Source organism: Zootoca vivipara, chromosome 8 (assembly GCF_965207765.1).
Source record: "Zootoca vivipara chromosome 8, rZooViv2.hap1.1, whole genome shotgun sequence".
Classification (NCBI taxonomy): Eukaryota; Metazoa; Chordata; class Lepidosauria; order Squamata; family Lacertidae; genus Zootoca; species Zootoca vivipara.
Genome location: NC_142591.1, coordinates 82,279,946 through 82,305,531, shown reverse-complemented (window position 1 = coordinate 82,305,531; position 25,586 = coordinate 82,279,946). Strand labels below are relative to the sequence as shown.

General features: G+C 44.2%; 1 protein-coding gene across 2 annotated transcripts in view; it reads right to left on the bottom strand.

Moving 5' to 3' along the window:
• Nucleotides 1-1,700: 1,700 nt before the first annotated feature.
• The window catches only part of DENND3 (DENN domain containing 3), a 42,996-nt gene continuing 19,110 nt past the window's right edge, over nt 1,701-25,586 (bottom strand). The window contains exons 11-24 of one of the 2 annotated variants that reach the window (XM_088676037.1): nt 24,186-24,282; nt 21,293-21,396; nt 20,854-21,032; nt 19,774-20,295; nt 16,517-16,779; nt 15,381-15,551; nt 13,858-13,987; nt 13,402-13,509; nt 11,927-12,063; nt 10,822-10,982; nt 8,162-8,295; nt 6,009-6,121; nt 5,753-5,890; nt 1,701-3,181 (exon numbers count right to left, since the gene is read on the bottom strand). In XM_088676037.1, coding sequence (XP_088532163.1) covers nt 2,981-3,181; nt 5,753-5,890; nt 6,009-6,121; nt 8,162-8,295; nt 10,822-10,982; nt 11,927-12,063; nt 13,402-13,509; nt 13,858-13,987; nt 15,381-15,551; nt 16,517-16,779; nt 19,774-20,295; nt 20,854-21,032; nt 21,293-21,396; nt 24,186-24,282 — 2,458 coding nt within the window. In that variant the 3' untranslated portion in view covers nt 1,701-2,980. Of the gene's footprint in view, nt 3,182-5,752; nt 5,891-6,008; nt 6,122-7,582; nt 7,714-8,136; nt 8,296-10,821; nt 10,983-11,926; nt 12,064-13,401; nt 13,510-13,857; nt 13,988-15,380; nt 15,552-16,516; nt 16,780-19,773; nt 20,296-20,853; nt 21,033-21,292; nt 21,397-24,185; nt 24,283-25,586 lie in introns of those variants that run through there. The other variant, XM_088676038.1, reaches the window with a different exon arrangement.

The window sequence follows — 25,586 nt, the reverse complement described above, 5'->3', positions numbered from 1 at the left end:
GGAAGTGCCTCATCCTTGCAGAAGCAAATAAACTTTTCAAAGTCACCCTCTCATCTCTCTCCAAGCTGCATCATCTATTCTTTTGCACCCATTGCCCCATTTTTAAAGGAACAGGGGAGACAGACAAGAAGAGCAAAGCAGAGGAATGAGTTGCTAATTTTCTAGTCCTGCTTCAGTTCCTTGAACATTACCCTAATATGAAGAAAAGGCGGGGGTGATAGAAAGGTTCGCCTGGCCAATTTCTTCTTGGCAGACTATGTAGCATGCACAAGCAAAGCAAGAAGGCAATTCTCGGTGGTGGGTGGTGGATGAGTTTAGACGGATAATATAAAACAGTTTTCTAAGAATGCATATCCAGATTTCTCCATTGCCTCCTTAGGGAAGGGACAATCACATTGCTGCTTCTAACACTCAGTGAAGAAAATGGGCAAGAGGAACATCAAAGAATCCCCAGTCAAAATGTGGAAATCCCAGGAATGGATTGAATATATCACGTGACAACAGTCCTGGCCAATTATAACTTGGGATCTGAGTGAGGCACTAGTTCAGTCTCTTGAGGGGGATTATAGTAGCAGGTCTGGGGGGATCCATCCTGCCTCCTACTTTCAAGAGGAATTGCCTTAGTGGGAAGGTTCCATCTCAAGGACTTCCCCACCCCTGGGTTTGACTCAACCCCAGTTTAGTAAGAGCGTTAGTTTGCAAAGCAACAGCACCCCCTGCTGTCAGGAAAAAAACCAAAAAGAATGTGAAGATTCTAATCTTATGGTTACCAAGCTTCATAATTGCATTCTGCTTACAGAAAAGAAAAGTGAGGCACCTCTCATTTCCCTCTTTCTCCAATCCAAAAAGTACATTTCAAATGTGCATTTCAAATGATGCATATTAAGCCTCCAGTTACTTTCTCCTGTTAGGCCCAGCAAACTTCCTTAATTTTTTAATCATAGGAAATTGGGGGGGGCAGACACACCTATTCAATCAACATTCTGGGCAACTTTAATGCTGTTAATCCCTTTACTGGCACTGTTGGAGGCCCCAAGAGGCCTACTGCACCTCTATCCCCTCTTGGACGATGAACCATTGCAAGTGGCTCCTTTCTGTTGCAAAGCTGACCAATTTAAGAGCGCCCCATGGGGGAAAATGTCAATACTAAAAGTCAATTGCAAAAGAAATACATAAAGACGAAGCTTCCCCACTTACTTAAGCACTGAAAGGTTAGCACCAACTTTTCTATTTCTATAATTACCTATAAACCCCTCATATGGTTAAGCATGCCATAAAAGGGCAAGAATCCTCATTCTATCACAGCGTGAAGAGGTGCTGGGCTTGTGCCCCTCATTTCTCAGCCACAAATGCCAAGAAAGGAGGAGAGAAAGGAGAAACAGATGTTGCCCCATGACTTCTTGTGCCAGAAGTCCAAGAAGCAGCCACGGTATAGCCACATTGAAGGCACCCGTGGATTTGCAGCTCTGTTGACTTTTGCACTGCTGCAATCTGCTGGAGGAATCTGCTCCTCTTAGAGGTAGAGATGGCAGTGCAATACATAAGTCACAATTTCCACACGTATATGGATACAGATGTTCGATGTCAGCTAAAGTATGAATCCCGTCCTTCTCAGGTTGATCTGTGTATTCACTATTCCAACCTGTTGCATTCAGTACAGATTTTTCAGTAGCTAAAGAAAATGAAAGGTTAGCTTCAGCTACTCCCAAAAGGCATGGTTTTATTAGTAGATAGAAATCCTTCTGTTACACACAGGGAATATGAAATTAGCAATTTGTAACACTTCAATCTTTTATTAAACTGTTTACAAAAATAGCAAACATTTCTGTCTTTACAATGCTATTCAACACACTATCCCAATACGAAAGTTAAGGCCGTCAAAAGTTTCCTTCAGGCTCACTATATAATTACTTTATAGTGTTAAAAAGTTGGAGGACAGAATTACTTATTTACAATTCAGCTATAAATATTTTTTTAAAAAATGGCAGGGGAACGACTCATTTGTGAGTAAAGACTCCTGATGTGAATGTCTGTTGAAGGGAAACGTAGCAGAGCGCCAGTTGCTTGAAGTCGGCATTTTGTGTTATGCACCCGGCAATGAAACTTACAAACTTTCTGAAAGGCTGTGGGAAGTAAGAGCATTTGAAAAAGGAGGAGTGGCATAGCTTATGTTCGCAAATAAAGGGGAGCACCTTTGAAAATTATATTGTATGTTAAATGTATAAACAAAGAAAGCAACAGTTCCATTTTTAGGGAATTGAGAACCTGATTTGCAATTCTTCAGATTAGCAAGTAACCGCAATCCTCAGAAGGGGAAATTTCTTCAATGCACTAGTGCTAGTGGAAAAGTCTCATGACAGCAGCACTTTGGGGGGGGGGAAGCTTATATCTTACTATAGTGATCTCTACAGTGCAGCGAGAAGCTCCCTTCTTGCAAAAGCCTCCCCATTCATTCTCAGTGGGGTAACTCAACATGGCACAGGTCAACATTGGTAAGCCAGGAAAAGACAGGTCTCTGTCAACCAACTTATCCCATTTAAAAGACACTATATAATCTTAAGGGCATTAGTCATCATTCACCCTTCTAAGTTTAACAGACTTTGCCAGATTACCGTAATTGCACTCTAACAGTTTGCCTTTCAGGAAACACAGAACCTGATGACGCTGTCTGAACAAGGTGCCACCGATCCTATAATGCAGCAAACAATAAACTTCAAGTGCTTTCTACAATTTGATATTAAAGACTCATTCAATGATTTACTAGTACGTTTTCAAGTTTCTTACTCAGTGTATTCGTGGTCATCATAACCCGATATAAATTTACTTCTGCTATTCTAGAACAGCAATAATAATTACCCTGAAAAGTGATCTAATAAGTTAAAACATTGAAGGAAGAACAAGATACACACAAGACTGAAGCCAGCGGACTCTCTGTACCCAGCCTTAAAAACTGAATTAAACAAAACTGAAACACTGAACTTTATTCAACCTTCCAGATTGCTATCTTCCCTTCTTCCTTTCCAGAGCCACTAAGAACATATCTGTCCTCTGCAGAGCACAGAGCTTTCACCATATCGATGTGCCCAACCAATTCTTTCTCCACCGTCTTCTTTTCAACATCAACCACATAGATCTTTCCTTTGATTTTGCCTTGAGAAAGACCTCTGCCGCCAACCCATATCTGAAAGGCAAACACATCCTTTTAAAACAAAATACTGTATTTCCATTGTGCATGTAAATGTGGATTATTTCATAATTTATTCCAGCAGTAACAGGAGCAGCTGCAAGAAAGGAAGGGGGGGGCACCTCAAACTGGTGACTAATAGCTAATTTATTAATACAAGTACTAATGCCCAACTTATTTTGGCATATGCGATCACCTTCAGGAGACACAAATATGTATCTGATCTTTAATGCCTCAGCATACATTTCTGAGAAGAAAACCACAGAACTCACAGTAATATGGATCAACTTGGCATGTTAGCTGCATAACCAAGTGAAGTTTAACATTTAGTAATATTTAGATAGTGATGTAAGCTAGCATCACTATCTGCTTACATTAACCTACTTTTCCATGTATAAACCACCCCCATGTATAAGACACCCCTTATTTTTGGGGACTCTAAGAAAATGAGGGGGAGATGGCAGAGTTGTTGAGCTTTTTGGGGGGAGTGCCAAAAATCGCTCACCAACACGCATCACAAAATCCACCTCTTGTCTGTCCTCTCGCTGGCAGAAGCTGCCAATCACCCGCCCTATTACCACAGCGTCAGCCAATCAACACCGGCCTTTGACGCAATAACCGTAAGATGCCCAAAAGCTATTGTCAGCCGCGGCAGCAACCAATCAAATCACCCTATGCACTATCCATGTCTAAGACTACCCCAACTTTTAAACATAATTTTTACAGAAAAGAACCTAGTCTTATACACGGAGTAGTACGGTAATTGTTATTTAAATTAAAATAGGGTATTTGAGACTGCCCACTCCACAGTAAGTAAATTATAAATAGTTGGTAGTTATAAATAGGAAGAGGAGACTATGGTTCTCCACAGGCTGTCAGATACAAGCAAAGTGATAAATGACAGAGCACACCATTTCGCCTTCACTAATTCTGGATGCGTCATGAAAAAGCTACGCAATGCCATTCCGGAGTCCTTGAAGGAAAAATACAAAAAAATACTTTCCAAGTGTGGCTGGTTCATTAAACAATGAGAAGATTATACCGTGTTTCTCCTTTTTTAAGACGTAGGCATAATATAAGACATAGCAGGATTTCTAAGCAATTGTGCGATATAAGCCATAACCCGAAAATAAGACATAGTGATAGACCCTTCCCCCCTCCCGCCAGCAAACTCCCCCCCCTAAAAATCTCTCCCCATTTTGCTGTCGCTCCAAAGACACGTATTTCTTTTAAAAGCTTGTAAAAATGCACCGAAGAGCCATAGCTGCTGGTTGCTGCAGACTCGTGATTTCCCCTCCCGTTCGATTTTTTTTTTTTTAGCTAGGCTGTGTGAGTGAAGAGGAGAAAAGTGGCATTTGCGGTGGGGAGGAGATGAAACAGGAGGAAGAAAAGAGGGGCGATTGAAGACGCTGCCTTCCCCTTCTCTCTCTCTCCCCTGCGTGTCTCTCTCTCTCTCTCTCTCTCTCTCTCTCACACACACACACACACACACACACACAGCCCACCTCTCGCTTCCCCCCACCTTCCCCCCTTTTAAAAACCTTTTAAAAAGTGAGGATTCTTTTTCTTTCTATTGCTTGTCTGTAGAGCTGCCCCTTTAAGGATTTTTACTGGTACCGGGATCGCTGCCGGTGGCTTCTCCCTGTTTAGGAGCTGCTAAAAGTTAACATTTTGTGGGTAAGAGAAGCAGTTAGGACCAGCAGATTATCTCACCCCGCTTTCCTGCTGGCTCAATTGCTACAATTGCTACCATTTACCATTTTAATTGCTGCTCAACTGCCTTGTTTTCTACAGTATCTCTTATCAGCCGGTAGCCTCTTTGCTATCAGTGCTACAAAGTGCTACATTGTTGGAACTTTCGCTCTTAAGTCTTGGGCTGGCTGGTAGAGATCCTTATTTGCTATACGTACTGCATCACACAGATAGATTCCATTATACTGTACTGGTTTAAATTTAAGAAGCTCCAGTGTAGCAGATTGCTATTAAGTGAGTCCCCACCTGGGAGGAGAGAGAGAGAGAGAGCAGCCCTTCGGAGGAGCTCCCTCCCTCCCTCCCTCACGAACATCCCAGGGCCGGGGAGAGAGGGCTGGGCCAGGGACGCACACACCTCCCTTCCCTCAGACTCCCTCTCACGGAGTTTGGTGGTGGCTGTTGCCCGTCCTTTTCTTTCAGTCAAGAATCCTGCCCCGCAGGGAGCCAGGGAGCAAGAGGGGCACTGCTCCTGACGTAATAAAAACAAGACATTCCCTGAAAATAAGCCACCCAGTGTTTTTTTGAGGGGAAAAAGTTATAAGACGGTGTCTTAAAATGTGAGAAACACGGTAGCTAAAGAACCCTCAAACCAAATCCATGAGCCTTAAACAGAACTTTAGATTTGTGATGTGGCAAATCTGAAGGGAGCTTCAAAAGCGGCTTGTAATTATGGCAGAGGGGGGAGTGAAACCCTAAGCACAATTCTATGGAGTTAGCAAGAAGCCTTTGCATAAACCTAGGCGGACTTCTGTATCATAGCTGAGATCTCTGAATAAGCCACCAGAGGCAAGCAGAGTTCCTTTGCATCCGATTTACCTGGTTTTTAACTTTCATCATACATGTGATCTCTGAGCAGTCTTGCAGGCTGATCTTTTGAGAGGGCGTCGAGAGATCAGTCATGTTCCAGAAATACAATTCAGTGCTCGCTGAACATGATGCCAACACTTGGTCACTCTAAGGCAAAAGCGAAGAGAAAGGCAGGAGAATACTCGTATTAATGCAAAGGATTGCTTAGCGCGTTTAGGTTAAGGTGGTAGTAATAAATCGACTGCCGCAATCTACTGTTACAAACCTCAGGGAACAACTGGAAACAGAGGAAGGGCATAGCTCTCGTGTTGTCTTCCATTTCTACCTTTTGCCGAATAACACCATTTGTTGAGACGACAAGAATACAGCTCCCTATACCTTAAAACAAACATTCACAAAGCACTTAGTAACAAAGATAATATTGTCTCATCGAAGCAGAAATGAAGATGGGGGTGCATGAATCCTTTACACAAAATAAGTAAATATAAGGTGTGACCGAAAAGTAGGGTGAATCACCCCTGTATGTGATAATATGAACTGCCAGATTCACAGAGAGACATGGGAAGCATCCATCTGTATCTCGGCTAACATATGTGCAGGTGTCTTGGCATTTATTGACGGCCTACGTTCATGTGGCAGCTGTTTTGTTGTTGTTTAGTCGTCTTAGTCGTGTTCGACTCTTCGTGACCCCATGAACCAGAGCATGCCGTGGAAACTCTCACTTTCTTCTCAAAGCTTCTCCTTTTTTATGTCCATGGAATTTTCTTGGCAAAATACTGGAGTGGTTTGCCAGTTCCTTCTCCAGGTAGGTCACATTTAGTCTAAACTCTCCCCATGACCTGTCCGTCTTGGGGCTGTTCAGTAGCTGTTAATAGTGCAGTGTGTTGTGATTGAAAATGAAGCAGAGAGTCAAGATTCTGTTTCAAACTGGGTAAATCGGCATCGGAAACCCACAATATGCTTACAACTGTGTACGGAGATGAAGCTGTAACTTGAAAGACAGCGCATGAGTGGTTTAAGCGTTTCCGTGAAGGGTGGCAAACCATTGGAGATGACCCTTGGTCTGGCGGACTGTCGACAAGCAGAACAGCAGCAAATGTCGACGAGTTTGGGAGTTATTGATGTGGGATCAGCGTTTGTCTGTCCGAACAATGGCAAAAGGATTTCATATTCCACGTGAAATCATTCCTGAGGTTACTGAGTTGTCCCACCTCCATATTCTCCTGATCTGGCGCCACCAAATTTCTTTATTTTTCCAAAACTGAAATCTGCACTGAAAGAGCACACATTTTCCAACATTTCACACATTCAAGCTGCTGTGATGAGGGAACTAAAAGCAGTACGAAAAGAGGACTTCTCTAGAAGTTTCCAACAGTCTACGAACCTTGTCAACAGCGCATTGTATCAGATTTCTGTCCGATTTCTGTGACCATTCACCAAACTTTCCGGTCACACCTTGTATTTTTTCTAAGCTTAACACTAATATTTTTAACTATGGAATAGTTTAGCAAAAGGATATAAATGGTTCACAGGGAAGAAAAGAGAACATGTTGGGGACCCTAATCTGGTCCACTGCACCATTTTGGGGCTCCATATTTTCTGGTGCTGCTTTCTTTCTATTAAGCATTGAAGGGAGATACCAATCATGTTAGGAAAACTCCTGTTTCTGACAGGAGTTTGTCAGGTTTCGTGAGCACCAGGTGAGCTCTCTTTCCAATGCAGAGAAGTGCTTCTTGCAAAGTACTGAAACAACAGGCTTACATTTGCAGCAAGGAAAGAGTCTTCCCAGAAATGAAATTTAAATTAATCAGTCCCACGGTTTCAGCTGTAGTCCGCTAGAGTTATTATAAGCATTTGGCTGAAGGTCTCTAAGAAAGAGCAGGGGGAGGCTAAAGGTGGCCGGTTTCTTATGAATCAAAGCCAGATATGTTTTTCCCCAACCTCTCCCTTTTAAATGAAATTCTTTTCAGGTAGAACAGGGGTCCCCAAACTACGGCCCCCGGGCCGGATGCGGCCCAATCGGCCTTCCAATCCGGCCCGCGACGACTCCCGCCGCCCGCTGCCGCCGCCCGCTCTCACGGCGCGCGGCGCAGCGACGATCTAAAAAATCGGCAAAAAATCGCCGAAAATCCTTTGTGCGCATGCGTATGGGCCTCTCCCGACCCGGAAGAGGTCATTTCTGGTGCACTGCCGGGTCGGGGGAGGCCCATACGCATGCGCACAAGCGTTTTTTGGCGATTTTTTTCCCGCCCGTGTGCGTGTGCGCATGCGCACGGGCGCGCACTCCCCCGCCCTCCGGCCCGCTGCGCGCGCACTCCTCTGCCCTCTGGCCCACCGCGCGGTCGGCGCGGCGGGCACCGGCCCGCCGCGCAGAAAGTCTGGGGACCCCTGAGGTAGAAGAAGACACAGGAAACTTACAGCACCAAAGCCTGTTACTGTGGAATTGGATAGCAGTCAGAGTTTCGCAGGGCAGCTGGAATCTGCGGTTCACTTTCAAGGTGCTGATGTTCCACATAATCACTGTTCCGTCCACGCTGCAAGAATAGGCCTCACTGCCCATGCACAAGGAAAATAATGTGATGTTAGGACATTGTGTTACAATTTAAAAAAAAAAGTTGACATAGAAATTAATACTGTGGGTGAAGCCACAACATGTAATTCAATTCACGAGTCCCTGTCTGCCCGAGAAGTCAGTGTGTGTGTGTGTGTGTGTGTGTGTGTGTGTGTGTGTGTGTATATATATATATATATATATATATATATATATATATATATATATTTCAGTCTTCAAACGTTACCTTTACCCCTCCTGCTTTTCAGCTAAAAAATTGTATTCCAAGTTTTGTAGTATATAGATTCTAGCCTCCTTTCACTGCAATCTCTTAGCTCATACTTTCCAGACAAATGAGTAGTCACCGCAGAGGGAGTTAACTAAAATTTGTCCAATAACATTTCTCCTGCATTAGGGCTGCGCTGCTGTTTATATCTGTAAAATAGCCTACTATATCCGATCTCATGAATTAGATATTGAGAGACACACACACACACTACTGAGGAACCAGCTTTTGGAACTAATACCTCAGCTCAAACCTGGTGTCATCCAAACTGGACTGCTCTTATTTCAAATGCGGTCATACCTCTCCAACATCCACCTGGACAAAAGGTGAAAATGTAACTGGAAGATGAATTACATTTTCTAGTTTCTAAGCTCATCTTTTTGCAAGGAGTTTTCTTGTTATTTTGACACATCTCATGGATTAGAAAGTTCTGCAGGTGACAGGAGAGAGCCACCCTCTACCTCGGGGCAAGGGAACCTTTGGACCTCCAGAAATTATCGGACTTCACCCCAATAAGCCATAACCAGCATGACCAGGACTCAGGGATTTTGTAGTGCAGGAGGACTAGAGGACTACAGGTTCCCAGTTCCTGTTTTTCGTTTAAAATTGATAGATTGTTGATAGTTTCTCCCCTCGCATTGTGAGAATCTGGTGATCTGATTTTTAGAGAAAGGAGGGGGAGGAAACTGCTCTTCTCTTCTTCCATCTCTGACTGTGTGGGCTTTTTCTGTTTCATCTTGTACTGATAAGATGGCTGCATGAGAGCTGTAACACTCGTGCAAGCGAGCCTGTTGTATAGTATGTAGTTTAGCTTTTGTAAACAAACTAAGGTATGCTTCTAACCTCCAACAAGCTTTCCGCATTATTGCGCTACTGCTGAATTGGTGCTCACAATCGCAGTTGTGAGTCCAGGCTACAGGGGAATGCTGAAGGTGCTCCAGTCGCTTTGCCTATGCCCAGGGGCTAGTGAGACGTGGGGCAGAACCTGGCATATACCCACAAAATATTTCAAGTGGGTACCCAGTGTAACGAGTATGTGTAGCTTCCTCACGAGTATAGAATCATAGAATCATAGAGTTGGAAGAGACCACAAGGGCCATCCAGTCCAACCCCCTGCCGAGCAGGAAACACCATCAAAGCATTCTTGACATGTGCCTGTCAAGCCCCTGCTTAAAGACCTCCAAAGAAGGAGACTCCACCACACTCCTTGGTAGCAAATTCCACTGCCGAACAGTTCTTACTGTCAGGAAGTTCTTCCTAATGTTTAGGTGGAATCTTCTTTCTTGAAGTTTGAATCCGTTGCTCCGTGTCCGCTTCTCTGGAGCAGCAGAAAATTAAGCGGCTCCAAACCCAGTGCTTGGTTTTACAGGGTTTTATTATATACATATGCACAAGACAGAGCATCAAAAAGCATGTCTGACCTAATCCGATCCAGAATCTGGAAGCACCTCCCTTCGTGAACGCCTCCAGCACAACCCCCTAGGCACCTTGAACCCCCTCCTTTGGTCCCTCCTCTTGTCGCCCCTCCTCTGCTGGGCTGAGGGAGCTGGAGGAGCACTCTCTCCGCTAGAGCTGCTTAGCTGAGGGACCGGCTCTGCCCCTTGTGGAGTCTCCCCCTCTTGAGTGCTTTGGTCCGCCCCCTGCAGCCCTCTCTCTGGCAACCTCACCTCCCCAACATCCCTAAGGGTCAGCACCTCCTCCTGAGCCTCGGTCCCACCTTCCAGAGGAAGCTGAGCACTCGTCGACTCTCCGCTTACCCCTGGTGGCTCCCTGACACCCAGACATGCACATGAGAACAGAAATGTTTTACAAACTGGTGCATCATCCAGCTTCTCTCGCCAAAACCGTTTTGCTGCGCTTCCTTTTCCTTCCCCGTGAAATTCCTCATACTTGGACATTTGGCTTCAGTGGGTTTAAAAAATGAACTTCTCACTAAAAATTTCCCCACGTGCTAAGATTGCACTGTTGTTAAAGCTACCCCCTTAGTTTCCACTAAGCTTTGTTAAGTTCTGTGTCCTCTAGGTTCTGGGGGAAATAAATTCAAAGCTGCTCTCCATTTTTCACCTAGAGGTGGGCTGAAAGGAAGAGGTCCTAAGAAACAGGGGCTCAGGAATTCCTCAAGCAGCTGGCTATCAGGAGGTTCACAGCCTGGTTTTTGGCAGCACATATCCCCTGCACTCAGGATACAATCCTAGTTGGTCTTTGAACAAGAGAACCTGCCATGCTATATATTCAGCTGACCTGGAGATGCCGTCTCCGTTTTCCACAATGATGTCCACAACTTCAGAGCGATGGTCGTTCAGCTGCTTATTGCAAGACATGCTGTGGGTGTTGATCAAATAGATAATGGAGTCCTGGGAACCGATCCAGACTTGGCTTTGTTCCGCCATTACCATACAATTCTGCATTTGTAAGAAGAAGAAATACTCAGGAAGACTATACCATTGCAACATGGAAGCTCTCAATATCGCACCAAAACGTAACAACCTTGAAAAGCTTTGATGATTCTGAAAGACACACAAATGTTTTCCAGAGGTGAAATTCCAGTTAACTGTGTGCTGCACAAGCAGCTGTGTGTAACCTTGAGCCTCTTGGATGGGCAGTTCCCTGTCCCAAACACTGAGGGAGGAGAAGCATCTGTCTCTACGGAACTTAAGGAAACACCTGTGCCCCTTTCTGACATATGCTGCATAGAAACCTGAGCCTCTCAGGTCCTCCTGGCAGAGTCTCTTTGCCCCCATCGCTCAGTGAAGACTCGAAGAATTCCAAACAGTGTGTGTCAATTCCACTAGCAGCTAGCCCAGGGGTCACCAAACTAAGGCCCGGGGGCCAGATGCGGCCCAATCACCTTCTAAATCCGGCCCGCGGACGGCCCGGAAATCAGCATTTTTTTTACATGAGTAGAATGTGTCCTTTTATTTAAAATGCATCTTTGGGTTATATGTGGGGCATAGGAATTCGTTCATTCCCCCCCCCCAAAAAAAATATAGTCCGGCCCCCCACAAGGTCTGAGGGGCACTGGACCAGCCCCCTGCTGAAAAGGTTTGCTGACCCCTGAGCTAGCCACTATTTACCTCCCAAGAAAAAAAACACGGGTGGTTTTCCTTCTGCACCTTTCCCTGGATTTCCTGATACAGTATATCTGGACAGAATATATTGTCACATAAATAACAATGAAACAGAGGGGGCGGGGGGGGGGGGAACCAGCACAACTCACATCTACCAAAACAAAAACTAAAAGGATGGAAGACTCAGAAAAGCTTAAAAAGTCAAAACGCCCATGCGCATTTCAATACTTTTTGCAAGCAAATTAAAAATTATGCAGTATTTGCACAGCGTTGCTTACCAGTTTAGAGTTTCCTACTTTAAGATAGTGCTGTATGGACCACGTCGATGCATCGAACACGACCACCTTCCCCTCATTTAAGGCACACCATAATTTTGGGTGGGCATCCCCATGCTTTTCTGCTGGATCAAGTTGCCCTAAGCATTTGAAGGAGAAAATAGTGACACGCTTGATATAAAATATGTTTGAACAAATACATTATTGAGCAACGTACTATCTAAGAGTATAAATCTGGCTATGCCATCTTACAAATTGGATTACTGAGGAACACTGTAAAGAGCAGCTTTGTTTCTGGTGGCTATTAACGTCTCCCTCAGCTGTTACCTTTTTCACTAAGAAGTGTTTTTGTTCAAGACGGTCCCTGTATTTTACGAAGCTTAACAGAGCCAAGAATGGAGGATGCAGGTTTCAATGCATCAGATTTACTGGAAGACCTTTCCAACACAGGTGGTGGTTATAAGAACCACTCTTCAGCTTAAAGCACCAGCACTTTCTGCACTGGGAGAAGAGAAGAAATGCTTTTTTCTGGTTCCATAGCCAAAATAAATTATTTTGATACTATGCTATAGTACACTGAAATGCTTATATGTTCCTTTGATTGTCCTTGAATCTTCCTGACATGTTTGTCATCCTTTTCTGCCACAGCCTCTGAGAACCGCAGTAGGGTGTTCACTCCTGAACTACTCTGTCATGTGTCATTTAGCCCAGGGTTTTCCAAACTTGTGTCTTCAGCTTTTTCTTCTTTGGACTACAAATCCCATCATCCTTAGCTAGGGGGACCAGTGGTGAGGGATGATGGGAATTGTAGTCCAAAACAACTGGAGACCCAATTATGGGAAATCCAGAATAGTGAGATAAATAAAGGTAAAGGACCCCTGGACGGTTAAGTCCAGTCAAAGGCGACTATGGGCTTGCGGCACTCATCTTGCTTTCAGGCCGAAGGAGCCGGCGTTTGTCCACAGACAGCTTTCCGGGTCATGTGGCCAGCAGGACTAAACTGCTTCTGGCAAAACAGAACAGTGTGATCAGTGCCAAAGCACACAGAAATGTCATTTACCTTCCTGCCGCAGCAGTACCTATATATCTACCTGCACTGGCATGCTTTCAAATTGCTAGGTTGCAAGGAGCTGGGACAGAGCAGCGGGAGCTCACTCCGTCGTGGGGATTCGAACCGCCAACCTTCCGATCAGCAAGCCCAAGGCTCAGTAGTTTAGACCACAGTGCCACCCGTGTCCCTTTTTAGTGAGATAGATATTTGGCCTTGGAATGAGGATACCAGAGTTCTTATTGCCTCCTCTCCTCAGCCATGTAATCTCACCAAGAGGCCTCTTTCTGTTATCTACCCCAACTTCTACAGTTGTTGAGAAGCCAGCATACCCCGTCCCGACACACTGGGGTGCCGTAGTGTCACTGAGTGCAACCAGCTCCAGTTGTTCCTTGACACACACCCCTTCCAGGAATACAGTATTCCATACCTGGTGTGTAAAGTAAGACTTCTACTGCTTGTGGGAAAGTTTCCCCAGCTGATGGATTAATCTTGTGCTTGAGCGTTTCTCTCGTTGTTTTGGGGACCATCATGGGGACTGAAGAAGAGCAGACAAATACATGTTGTTGTTTTTTCAAAGTTTATATCAGGCCCCGGAAGAAAAACACATGCAAATGCCTGAAGAAATAAAGGCCAGTCATGGAATGAAAACAGTCAGAATAGTCACACAACAGGTCCTGGGATTCTGCTCCTCCTACTATTAGCCCTGGGCCTTGAGAAGAGCCTTTGGGTGTAGTCAAACTCTGACACACTGTCCTCTGGCTCCTAGGCATTCCTGGGCTTGATGCATGATTGGGGATGCCTTAGCCCAACAGAGTTCTGGACGACGCTCTTAGATATATAACAACGGTTCTAGCAGGAGCATTTAAGCCACAAACCAGCTCACCTTCATTCTTCATCTTGTCAAAGTAAGATAGTTTGGAAGCAGCATAAATGATCTTAGAGGACTGCAACACACCCACAACTGCATCCATCAGAAGAACGTTCGTAAGTGCTTGTTGAATATATTGAGGGTCCTGGGGGACAAAATGAAAAGAATCCATTATGTTCTGTGAACCGCCCTGAGACCTCTGGGTATAGGGCAGTATATAAATTCAATAAATAATAAAACTACTATTTGCTTTTTGCCTTCTGTTCCTTTAAAAAAAAAAAAAAAGCCCATGCTTATCTCCCAGTGTGTATGTCCACGATCATCCCTTTTGGCTTTCATAGAATCATAGAATCATAGAATCATAGAGTTGGAAGAGACCACAAGGGCCATCCAGTCCAACCCCCTGCCAAGCAGGAAACACCATCAAAGCATTCCTGACAGATGGCTGTCAAGCCTCTGCTTAAAGACCTCCAAAGAAGGAGACTCCACCACACTCCTTGGTAGCAAATTCCACTGCCGAACAGCTCTTACTGTCAGGAAGTTCTTCCTAATGTTTAGGTGGAATTTTCTTTCTTGTAGTTTGAATCCGTTGCTCCGTGTCCGCTTCTCTGGAGCAGCAGAAAACAACCTTTCTCCCTCCTCTATATGACATCCTTTTATATATTTGAACATGGCTATCATATCACCCCTTAACCTTCTCTTCTCCAGGCTAAACATACCCAGCTCCCTAAGCCGTTCCTCATAAGGCATCATTTCCAGGCCTTTGACCATTTTGGTTGCCCTCTTCTGGACACGTTCCAGCTTATCAGTATCCTTCTTGAACTGTGGTGCCCAGAACTGGACACAGTACTCCAGGTGAGGTCTGACCAGAGCAGAATACAGTGGTACTATTACTTCCCTTGATCTAGATGCTATACTCCTATTGATGCAGCCCAGAATTGCATTGGCTTTTTTAGCTGCTGCATCACACTGCTGACTCATGTCAAGTTTGTGGTCTACCAAGACTCCTAGATCCTTTTCACATGTACTGCTCTCAAGCCAGGTGTCTCCCATCCTGTATTTGTGTGCAATATTTGCATGTGCTTTGCATGTGCGCAATATTCTATAGAATCACATTACCAAATTATATCTAACAATATGAAGCCTTTGTTTATTTACTTATTAAGTCCCCACTTTAGGGGAGGAAATACTTTCCTTCAGGGCCCTTTAACTACCATCCCATTAACAGTAAAAACGGATTGCACCAATCCATCCAGAATCAGGTTCAAATGTGCACCAAGGAAGCCATACAATAAAACGGTTGTTTAAAATATGGATACAGAAGATGTCAGGCACATTAACCAACAGTATTGTGTTTTTTGTAACGACAGCTGCAGTCCTGGCAAAATTGGTCACTTCACTTCTCTATTAATCTTCTCTTACAACTGAAGGCGAGCAAAACATGGGAATTTGAAAAGTCAACAAGATAGTAAAAGCATGCAAAACTTTTCTTTTGACAATACAAAACATATTTCAGCCGCCAATTCAAAGTGCCAGACCTTGTGATCATCTGCCATTTTCTTCCCAGCCCACATCTCTTTCACCATCAAGTGCCACAGATCACATTCAGATTTAAGATTTGCTTCGAAAACCTCCTTTTTGGACATGGCTTTTATCTTTAGGGTGGGAATCCGGAGAAGCAGGAAAGCAACTGTCGTACTCTTCACTTCCTAGGTTTGGGAGAAGACAGAAAAAACTAGAACTTCAGTTTTAAGTGAGGCAAAGTACAGCTACATAGCCGTCTCCTCCAAAACCCTTCCCTGTAACTTTTTCAGTACCTCGGATTCTAAGCTCTTTCCAGAGGCTTGCTTCAAACAATGGTCACAGTAGCGCAGGTGTGGAGAAACCACCAGCCTTCCAGATGTTGCTGAACTACAAATTCCATCATGCCTGGCCTGGCCATTGGCTATGCTTGCTGGGGCTGATGGGAACTGAAGTTCAGCAACACCCAGATGGCCAAAGGTTCTCCAAACCTGCAGCAGATGCAACAGAGCCCCCTGGATTGTATTGTGTTGTTGTTGTTGTTTAGTCATTTAGTTGTGTCCGACTCTTCGTGACCCCATGGACCATAGCACGCCAGGCACTCCTGTCTTCCACTGCCTCCCGCAGTTTGGTCAAACTCATGTCCGTAGCTTCAAGAACACTTTCCAACCATCTCGTCCTCTGTCGTCCCCTTCTCCTAGTGCCCTCCATCTTTCCCAACATCAGGGTCTTTTCCAAGGATTCTTCTCTTCTCATGAGGTGGCCAACTCCATGGACAAAGACAACAGGATTGTATTGTATGCGTATTATTAAAATGCCGGGGGGGAGAGAGAGTTCCAGTAAGAGATGGCAAGAATTTCCAGTGCTAAACAGGTTGCCAAACAGACACAACTGACCCCCAAAATTAAAATTTGGTATGGTAAAACTGATGTTAAAAGCCAAACACTTACACAAGATGTTAATGGCGGTTTTAGATACAGGGTTGCCTCAACTATTTCTTGTGCATACCACCATCAGCCCTAAAGCACATAAATATATAAAAGGCCTCTATAAAGGCCACCAACTGGGATATAAGGTAACCCCAAATCTGCAGTCATATAATAAATATCTTCAAAATTAGGGAATTCAGCTGCTGAGTCTATGTCACACTCACCTCTATGTCCCTGAAAGTTGCAATCTCTTGATAGCCAGGCCGAACTCCTTCAGTCAGAAGGAACAGGCGCTTCTGAGTCATGGCTATTTTTCCAACTCCTTTGTTCGTTTTAACAGAGGACGACAACTTGTAGACACATTCGTTTTTGTCTAAGCGTTCTATCACACTGGGGGGCAGGTTTACTTCTTGCGCCTCTGCTTCCGTTTCCTTCCAGTAGGTATAAAAGTCCTTAAATGTTTCCGGGTCTATTTGTTTCTGATGTCCTTAAACGAAAGGAACAATTATTTCCTGTTAACATTTCTACACAACCCGAGACACCCTGAGAAAAGTCATGCTTAACCTGGTTCGACACAACACAGGAAGCCAAACTACGGTAGTTCATCTTTTACCCAAGCAGTGGGACAAGGTTTTAGCTTCTGTGGCAAATGTGTTTTGAGATTATAAGCCACGTCTTATAACATTTAGAATTTAGTGGACTCCGTTTCGTTCATATAGAAAGCGATTATCTATGACAACATGGAGATGTATTAGGGGAAATGATTCTTTGAAACATATGTTTACAATGTCCAATGCTTACAAATTTTTGAAGGAAAGTATTAGGATGCATAAATACTACTGGGGGGGATTAAACCTGTCAGGTGATAATATTATCCTAAACCACATGCCAACAATATGGGGTTTGACAGTGGGTCAACTTAGATAGAGTCTTCGCACCTTTACTTCAGCCAACAGACTGATATTGGTTCACTGGAAAAAGAATAGAGTGTGTATTCCCTTTGATCAATGGATACAAGATATGATAACTTAACATATGAACGGATTGCTTTTAGACAAAGATTGTGTATGGATAAATATACAGTACTGATATTTGGAATGCATTGATGAAAATTATAATGACTTGTTAATAATTGTATATTCATTGGAATAATCATACTATTTATATACCCGTACATTGTATTTTGTCACAGTTTGAAGCACTTTTCTGTTTTTGTTTTGTTTTGTCTTTCTTTCCTTCCTTCCTCCAGTTTATTTCTCCACTGAAAATTCGCAATAAAATATAAATAAAAACAGTAAGCTTTCGGTTTCCTTCCTGGCCCTCTGCCTCTGCCATTACGGCCCCTAACATCTCGAATTCAAGTATCTATCCTCTTTTTTTTCTGAATGGAAGAAGTGGCTTCATAAGGACTAGGCTTTACAAGAGGAGATGGGGCAGGTGAGATGAAGAAGACAACCCAGTCGCAGAAGAAACTGGAGAAACGGAACAGCAGCAAGACATGGAGAAGCAACAGCAGTGTGATGGCTATACCTCATCCACAAAACAATTGCTAAACCTGCCACGATGTCGCACGGATAAAACCAACATCAGCTGCTACTATACGTACCATCTGTGACTGCAGAACTGCCTCCTGAAAAAAGACCTCAGCAACTTATTATCAAGTCACCATTTTAAGTATGGTTCAAGTAACTCCGCAATTGCTGCCGGTTTCATCGCCGCAGTCTCCCACTGAGTCTAGGCCGTGCAAGCCAATATACACAGAGACAGATTCCAGACATGGCCAAGGGAAGCCTGCCAACTCTCAGTAGCAAACATGCACAGGTTATTAGAAGTGTAAAATGAGATATCAACCGAACCACGTGACGCTGGCAATTCTGCCTGCACCAGGTAGGTACCATTTTTGAAACGCATCTCATTTTGGATTATAGTGCTGCAGAGAGGCAACAAAATCAGCCAAGGTATCCCATGTTTTTCACTCATAGACCTTTCCTCTGCAACAAGACTGGCCTCGTTTCATTCCTACCATTATTAAGCTACGGATGCAGGACTAGGGCAAACACAGTACAGTGGTACCTCATGTTAAGGATGGGATCCGTTCCGGAGGCCTGTCCGCAACGTGAAAAGCCTGCAACTCGAAGTGCCGCGTCTGCGCAGGTGCACAGCGTGATTTGGCACTTCTGCGCATGCGCAAAGCGTGATTTGGCACTTCTGCACATGCACGAGCAGCGAAACCCGGAAGTAACCCATTCCGGTATTTCCGGGTTGCCGCGGGACGCAAGATGAAAACACGCAACCTGAAGCAGACGTAACGTGAGGTATGACTGTAAAAGTCATTATCCCTATAAGGAATAATAAGAACACCGAAATACGAAGAGAAGGTGAGATATCTCAGTCAGTAAAGCATGGGAATCTCAGGGTTGTGGGTTCGAGCCCCACATGGGGCAAAAGATCCCTGCATTGCAGGGGGTTTGACTAGATGACTCTCCTGGTCTCTTCCAACTCTTCCAATTCTATGGAAGCAAAATTACAACTGAATATGAATCCAACCAGTGATCAGCGATTATTACTAATGTTGTTCTCTGCACTGCAATAATAATCTCAGACACTATGTAACAGGCTAGCAATGGAGAACTAAGAACAGGTTGATGCAGATCAATATTTGCTTAGTGGCTATTGGTTGCAGGATGCATGCAATCACTTGGTAGGCAATGGGCTTCTACATCACGAGGAGAATCTCACCCCAATTGTGAAGTCTTGGCTCACGTTAAAACCTACATATCACCGTGGATCCGTATGATCAAGCAAGAGATTTGAGATCTAGGCTCTAGTCTAGTGAGGAGTGTTGTGTTTATAGCAGGTAAGGGTAAAGGTAAAGGACCCCTGGATGGTTAAGTCCAGTCCAAGGCGACTATGGGGTTGCGGCGCTCATCTCGCTTTCAGGCCGAGGGAGGTGGCGTTTGTCCGCAGATAGCTTTTCTGGGCCATGTGGCCAGTATGTCTAAACCGCTTCTGGCGCAATGGCACACCGTGATGGAAACCAGAGCGCATGGAAACACTGTTTACCTTCCTGCTGCAGCGGTACCCATTTATCTACTTGCACTGGTGTGCTTTCGAACTGCTAGGTTGGCAGGAGCTGGGACAGAGCAACGGGAGCTCACCCCGTCGTGGGGATTCGAACTGCCAACCTTCAAATCGGCAAGCCCAAGAGGCTCAGTGGTTTAGACCACAGCGCCACCCGTTCCCCGTGTTTATGGTACAGTACCGCAACCCCAGAGTTGGACACGACTGGACCTGATGGTCAGGGGCCCTTTACCTTGCTGGTGTAGTTAGCTTTGCCAGAATCTCCTTCGCAGCAACAAACGTATCGGGGAATGAACATGTTTTATGTCAACAGAAAGAGCAATCTTCGAGGAAGGGAAAAACGTAGGCATGAAAAATTCTGATGAAAACAACTGCATTCGAGCATATTTCCCCCACTTACCTACTGTCAGTGCATCAAACAGCCGATGAATCGTGTCTGTGTCTTTGACAATGCCAGATTCTTGAACGCGCTTCACAAAGTCATCCAGCTGCATGTGCGTTTTCGGCAACTGGAATTTTTTCACACGGTCGTCTACTTTGCTTATTTCCCTTTGGTTATCCATCACTTGACTTATCAGCCTCTTCAGCTCTGGCTTCTGATCCGCTTGGGAACGTTCAGAAGGAGGAAGGTTTTCCACCACTTTCCTCACAAGGTCTGTGGGAAATATCCTTATGTCTGTCTTATAAAGGTTCTGGAAGTCCAAAAGCGCATTCAGAAGCTTTCCTTGCATCAAACCAATAAGTCCCCGGAGGTAGAAATACCTTGCCAGAAGCGCAGAGTTATCGGGAGACGAAATATTTATAGCTCTGGTGAGATGAGTATAAAAATCAAGGTAGTAAGAAAAGACACACTGGCTCAGAAGAGGAAAGTGGATTTCTGGGATCTTGAAAGTAGTCACTGACTTAGAGGTTGATCTCGTAGCTAGAAAAGGTAACAAACAATTGCATACAACTAAAACAAATGCAACTAAATAAAAACAATTATACAACTTTTAGAAGGCATCTGAAGGCAGCCCTGTATAGGGAAGTGGTTTTTTTTTTTAATGTTCGATGTTTTATTATGCTTTTATATTTGTTGGGTGCTACCTCGAGTGGCTGGGACAACCCACTCAGATGGGCAACGTGCAAATAATAAAAATAAGATTAAGATAATGAAAGTAAGATTAGGAAGCAATAGGCCATTGACTATTGTTGCGCCTGTCCCACTCTGGTTTCAATGCCCCTTCTAGGAAGGCTTGCTTATGTTTACTCTCCTGAAAAGGATTGCAAGGAGACTGGCGAAAGTAACGGCACAGCACTTTGCAGTACCGTAGGACGAAATTGGATTCTGAGACCTGACAACCTTTCCCTAACCATGGATTGGTCTTCAGAATGTAGTTCAAGAGAGGGGGGCTGTATTTGACATTTATCTTATCTTTTTCATTTACACTGGAATAAGAAGAGAAACAACTACAGCAGCCCAGTTAAGTTCTCTTCTCACCTTGCTTCATGTCTAAACGCCGAAGAGACGAATTCCTCGTCGGGCCATCCTTTGGCGCGATCTCTTGCAGATTAGGCAAGCTCAATCCCATTCGCCTGCTCATCATGTACTGAGGATTAAACCTTCTTGAAATTACTTTTTCCATGGTTGGCCTCCTTGGGCTGAGTACTGAAGTTAACCTACAGATAACAACATTATATATATATATCCAGCAAAATTTCCGCCCTTGCGGCAGCTGCGTTTCACAAACCCAAAGGCAGTTACCAACCCGTATTATTATTTGATGAAGTGGGCCAAGGGATTTCAAAGATTATTTTAAATCATGCTTCTGTAGCAAAACTTCCCCCCAAATAAAGAAAAAAAGCCATGTGTTCAGCGGAGTAGAAAAGGGGTCTTTTGCCATGCAGCCGCTATATAAATAGTGAAAAGGCTTCTTCACCTGTCTATCTCAGCTTCAGTGCTCAGCTCTAGGCGAGCAAAGGCATCCATCCTTCTGTTAAGGCGAGCTTTAAGGAAAAAGTGAAACATATAGGTTTCCAGCACCTGCAAAGCGTAACAGGAAAGCGACATTATTATCTTGACATATTTAAAGGGCTAGCTATTCACTGACATGAAACGTCCCCGAAGGGTCCCCTTAAAGCTGGACTTGTATGTCTGCACACTTACAATTAGTGCTTCACACCAGAAGTTCACCTGTTTTGTTTTTCAGGGCAAAACACGGTTTTGTGAGGGGAAGGGGAGTAGCATTTACCGTACCTAAGAAACTTCCCAATGCTCTGACCGAAAGTCCAGAGGTAGCATTATTATCAATTTATGATGGGGTAGTAGGTTCACAGGCTATGAAGGACTCGCTCACAAATTTATTGACAAGCTGCGCAAATCTTTATAGCTAGGAAGTGGAAGGGGCGAGCAGAATATAAAATGGAAGAATGGTGTAAAGAGGTGTGGGATATAGCTATTAATGATAAATTAACATGTGCCGTTAAGGTAAGATGGGGAATATGGTGTTTGTAGAATTTGTACTGTTAAAACGGAATGGGGTCAAACCATCGCAGGAGGTGTTGGAATTTTGGGAGGTTGGATAGTTACAACGGAATGGTATTGTGGGGTGGTGGGGTGCACATTTTTGTTCTTATTTATTTATGATTATTAGTTTGTAAAATACAAATAAAAAGAAATAAGAAAAGAAACTTCCAAATGCTGCGTTCGTTTTTCTTTTTGCTCTTTTTTCCCCTTTTTACTTTTTGCTCTTAATCACACCCATTGCTTCTCCAAGCTGCCGCTGCAACTTTTTAACAACAACAACAACAACAACAACAACAGGATCTTCTCCCTGGGAGCACTCATGTGCTCAAACTCAGGGATCAGGGCCACAGAGTGAACTGCATAATGGTGCTCAATGATAAATTTAGTCAGAGCTCGCTAAGTATGGACCTTGCTGAGGGATGAGGTGCCAAACAAGGCAGTATGGCCCTCCGTCTCAAGGGGGGGGAACGACCACATTTTAAACAAATAGTTTAACATATATATATATGCAGCTTTCAAATCTCCTTCCTGGGGAGAGCATTCCACAAGTGGGAAGCCAGTGCAGAAATGGCCCGGTTCTCGTGCTGCCACCCTCCAGACCTCTCACAGAGGAGGCACACAAAGAAGGGCCTCAGATGATGATCACAGGGTCTGGGTGGGTTCATGTGAGGAGAAGCCGCTATTGCGGTCACATAGAGCAAATTGCAAAAGTTCAACCAGGACGTGACAACAGCCAGATTTGCCTCCTCCAAGAAGAGGCGAAGCTGGCACGCTGGCCAAAATTGTGGAAAAGCAACACAGACACGTGATTGTAAAGAGGCAGAGCTGTTGCCCTCTTTCGATGCAACGGCTGAAAAACTGAAAGGGGGGTGATTCCTTCTTTTCTAATTCTGTTTATTCTCTATGTGCCTTTTTAGCAGCATTCATCCACTAGGTGGCATGGTATCAACATGGGATATTGGCTTCACAACGGTTGCAGTTGCCTGAATTTCGTCACGGGAACAATTTCACTTCAGGGATGTTGACGAGACACCCTGAAAACTCTTGTTATCCATTTCCAAAACAACCCTGGTGGCTTATGTTCAATGGATGACCAGGACCTATGGAGTTGAGGGATGGGGGAAAGGTGGTGGCGGGGGGGGGGCATTTGGATCGGACACAAGCTCCAAAGAGGCCCCTCAAATTTGGACCCTTGTTAAAATTATTGGCATTGGGTAAGTTTCACAACTTGTCCGTATGCACTTGAGACCAAAATGTGACAATCTCACAGCTTAGAACGGCATGTTTAAACAAATAACTGATACAGATTTAGTCATGTTAAAAGAGATTTAACTGATACAGATTTAGTCATGCTTGAGTTTTTGTTCTCGTGTTATTCCAAACCTAGCCTCCCCGACTCCCTTCAGAATCAGGGGCAGAAAGACTGGAGATCTCCCCTCTTGTTTTATATTTATGGTCTTTCATTTCCCCACATTCTCCTCACAACAACCCTGTGGGGTAGATATTTAGGGCCAAACCCAGTGTTTGGCCCAAGATCTTGCAGTGAACTTCATGGCTGCGTGGTCTCCCGGATCCTAGACCAAGTAATATCCCACCACATTATTTCATAATCTGGGAATTGGCCTAAAAGTGAATATACTGGGTGAGGGAAATGATCTTTTTCCATAGGTCTGGAAGGCTGAGGAAGTGCCTATTATCAGTTGTGGGTGGCAGCTTTTAACAGTCCACTAACGCTGCCTAGGGTGAATTTGTGGGGCGTTCTGAGCCCCACAAATTCACCCTACCAGGTCCAGGGTCCACCAGCTACCACTGAGGTATTCATGGCAGTTTCCTGGTCCTTGGCAACAGATGCCATAGTCCAGGCTCTTCCAGGGCAGAAGAAGGAATCAGGGAGCTGGCCTTTCCAGTGATTTTAGTCAAGGTTCTCCCATTACAGAAGCAGCTTTGTCATGCTGGCCACATGCGGACAAACGCCGGCTCCCTTGGCCTATAGAGCGAGATGAGCGCCGCAACTCCGGAGTCGGACACGATTGGACCTGATGGTCAGGGGCCCCCTTTTCCTTTACCTTTTTATGCCAAAAGATGAAATCCTTCTTTCAACCGAGCTGCACAGGTAAGACCAAAGGAATGAATAAACAGCTAGAAGCTAAATGGCTTTAAAAACAACAACATTGAATTCATGTACTTCCCATAAAAGAACACTTGTGAAGGAAAGCTACAGGCCACATCTAAAATACCTGAATTCTTTAAAACTCTACTTATAATATTGAGTGAAAAAATGATACAAATCAGTTCTGAAGATTTACCTTTTTGTAAAACTGCTGGTCACACACTGCTCTCGTTTTCATAAATTCTTCACTATTAAATACTCTGTGCTCATAATTCAGATGATCTTTCACCTCCCTATTGGTAAAACAAAATCATCAAAATCAATAATGAATAAAGGCCCTTATTAATTGTGCCCATTTCTTTAGGTGGAATCATTAAACCCACCCAGCCCCTTAATTCTATTGTAATCTGCAAGCCTTCAGCAACACATCTAATACAGCACAGAGCATCCACCACATATAAATGACACGGGGGGAAGGCATGTGTCATGGAAGTGTACAAGCTAGGGGTGGAGAAGGAATTTGTCTGGGCCACTTTTCACAGAATCATAGAAGTGTAGAGCTGGGAGGGATCCTGTGGGTCATCTAGCCCAACCCCCTGCAATATAAGAATCTTTTTGCCTGACTTGGGACTTGAACCCACAACCCTGAGATTAAAAGTCTCCTGCTGTACTGACTGAGCTATCTCAGGGAACCAAACTGGCCCGACACTCCCTAACTTGCTTGTGGATCAGAACACAGCTCCCAATCGGACAGCACGCTTCGGCATATTTTGAAATGCATTTCGGGGCGCAGAACATGCACACACAAAAAGGTTTAGGAAACTGATACACATGAAGGATCATTCTTGTGCATAATAGCTGAAGCCAATGACTGGTGTTCTGCAAATCAGTCTAACCCCTTTCTGCCCTAGTGGCTATTACAGCAAGATGGTCTGCAAGCAATACCTTATTGTTAATTATTGCAAACACACATATCCTGATTCGCAAGCAACAAACGCTTCACATTTGTATTTTTCTTGGTCCTGGGTTCTGGCGCATAAAGCAGTAGAAGAAAGGAAAGACACTACTGGAAAAGAAGAACAAAGGGAAAGTTGGAAGAAAAGGACGAAACAAAAATCTCATGCCCATTGACAGAATGTTGACTGGCTTTAGCACTGTAACACTTTACCTCTTCATATAAAGCAGTGGCTCAAATATTTATAAACGCAGCAATCATTCCCCTTGCGTATTGGTACGCCTGTCTATGGTGCTAGGGGTACCAATTCTGTGCAGTGAATTAATATTGCAGTTTTGAAAAAGACATCCCTAGCGTTTTTCCCCCAGGTTCCAAATTCTAATTCTGTTCGCTCTCTTTTTTTTTTTTTTTTAAAGCAACCACAATGATGCTCAACTGTTATTATGACCTTGGGTAGACGCAACATTTATTGACCTCTTTTCACACCGACTCATCTTCTTCCACCGAAACTCCTCTAACTTTTCAGCAGTGACCACAGGGCAGAATCCTGTCTGCACTGAAGTGACCATTAAAAACAACTCAAGCGCATTTCTAGCTCTCATTGGAAGCAAGCTATGGTCAGCAGCCTTTGCAACCCCATAG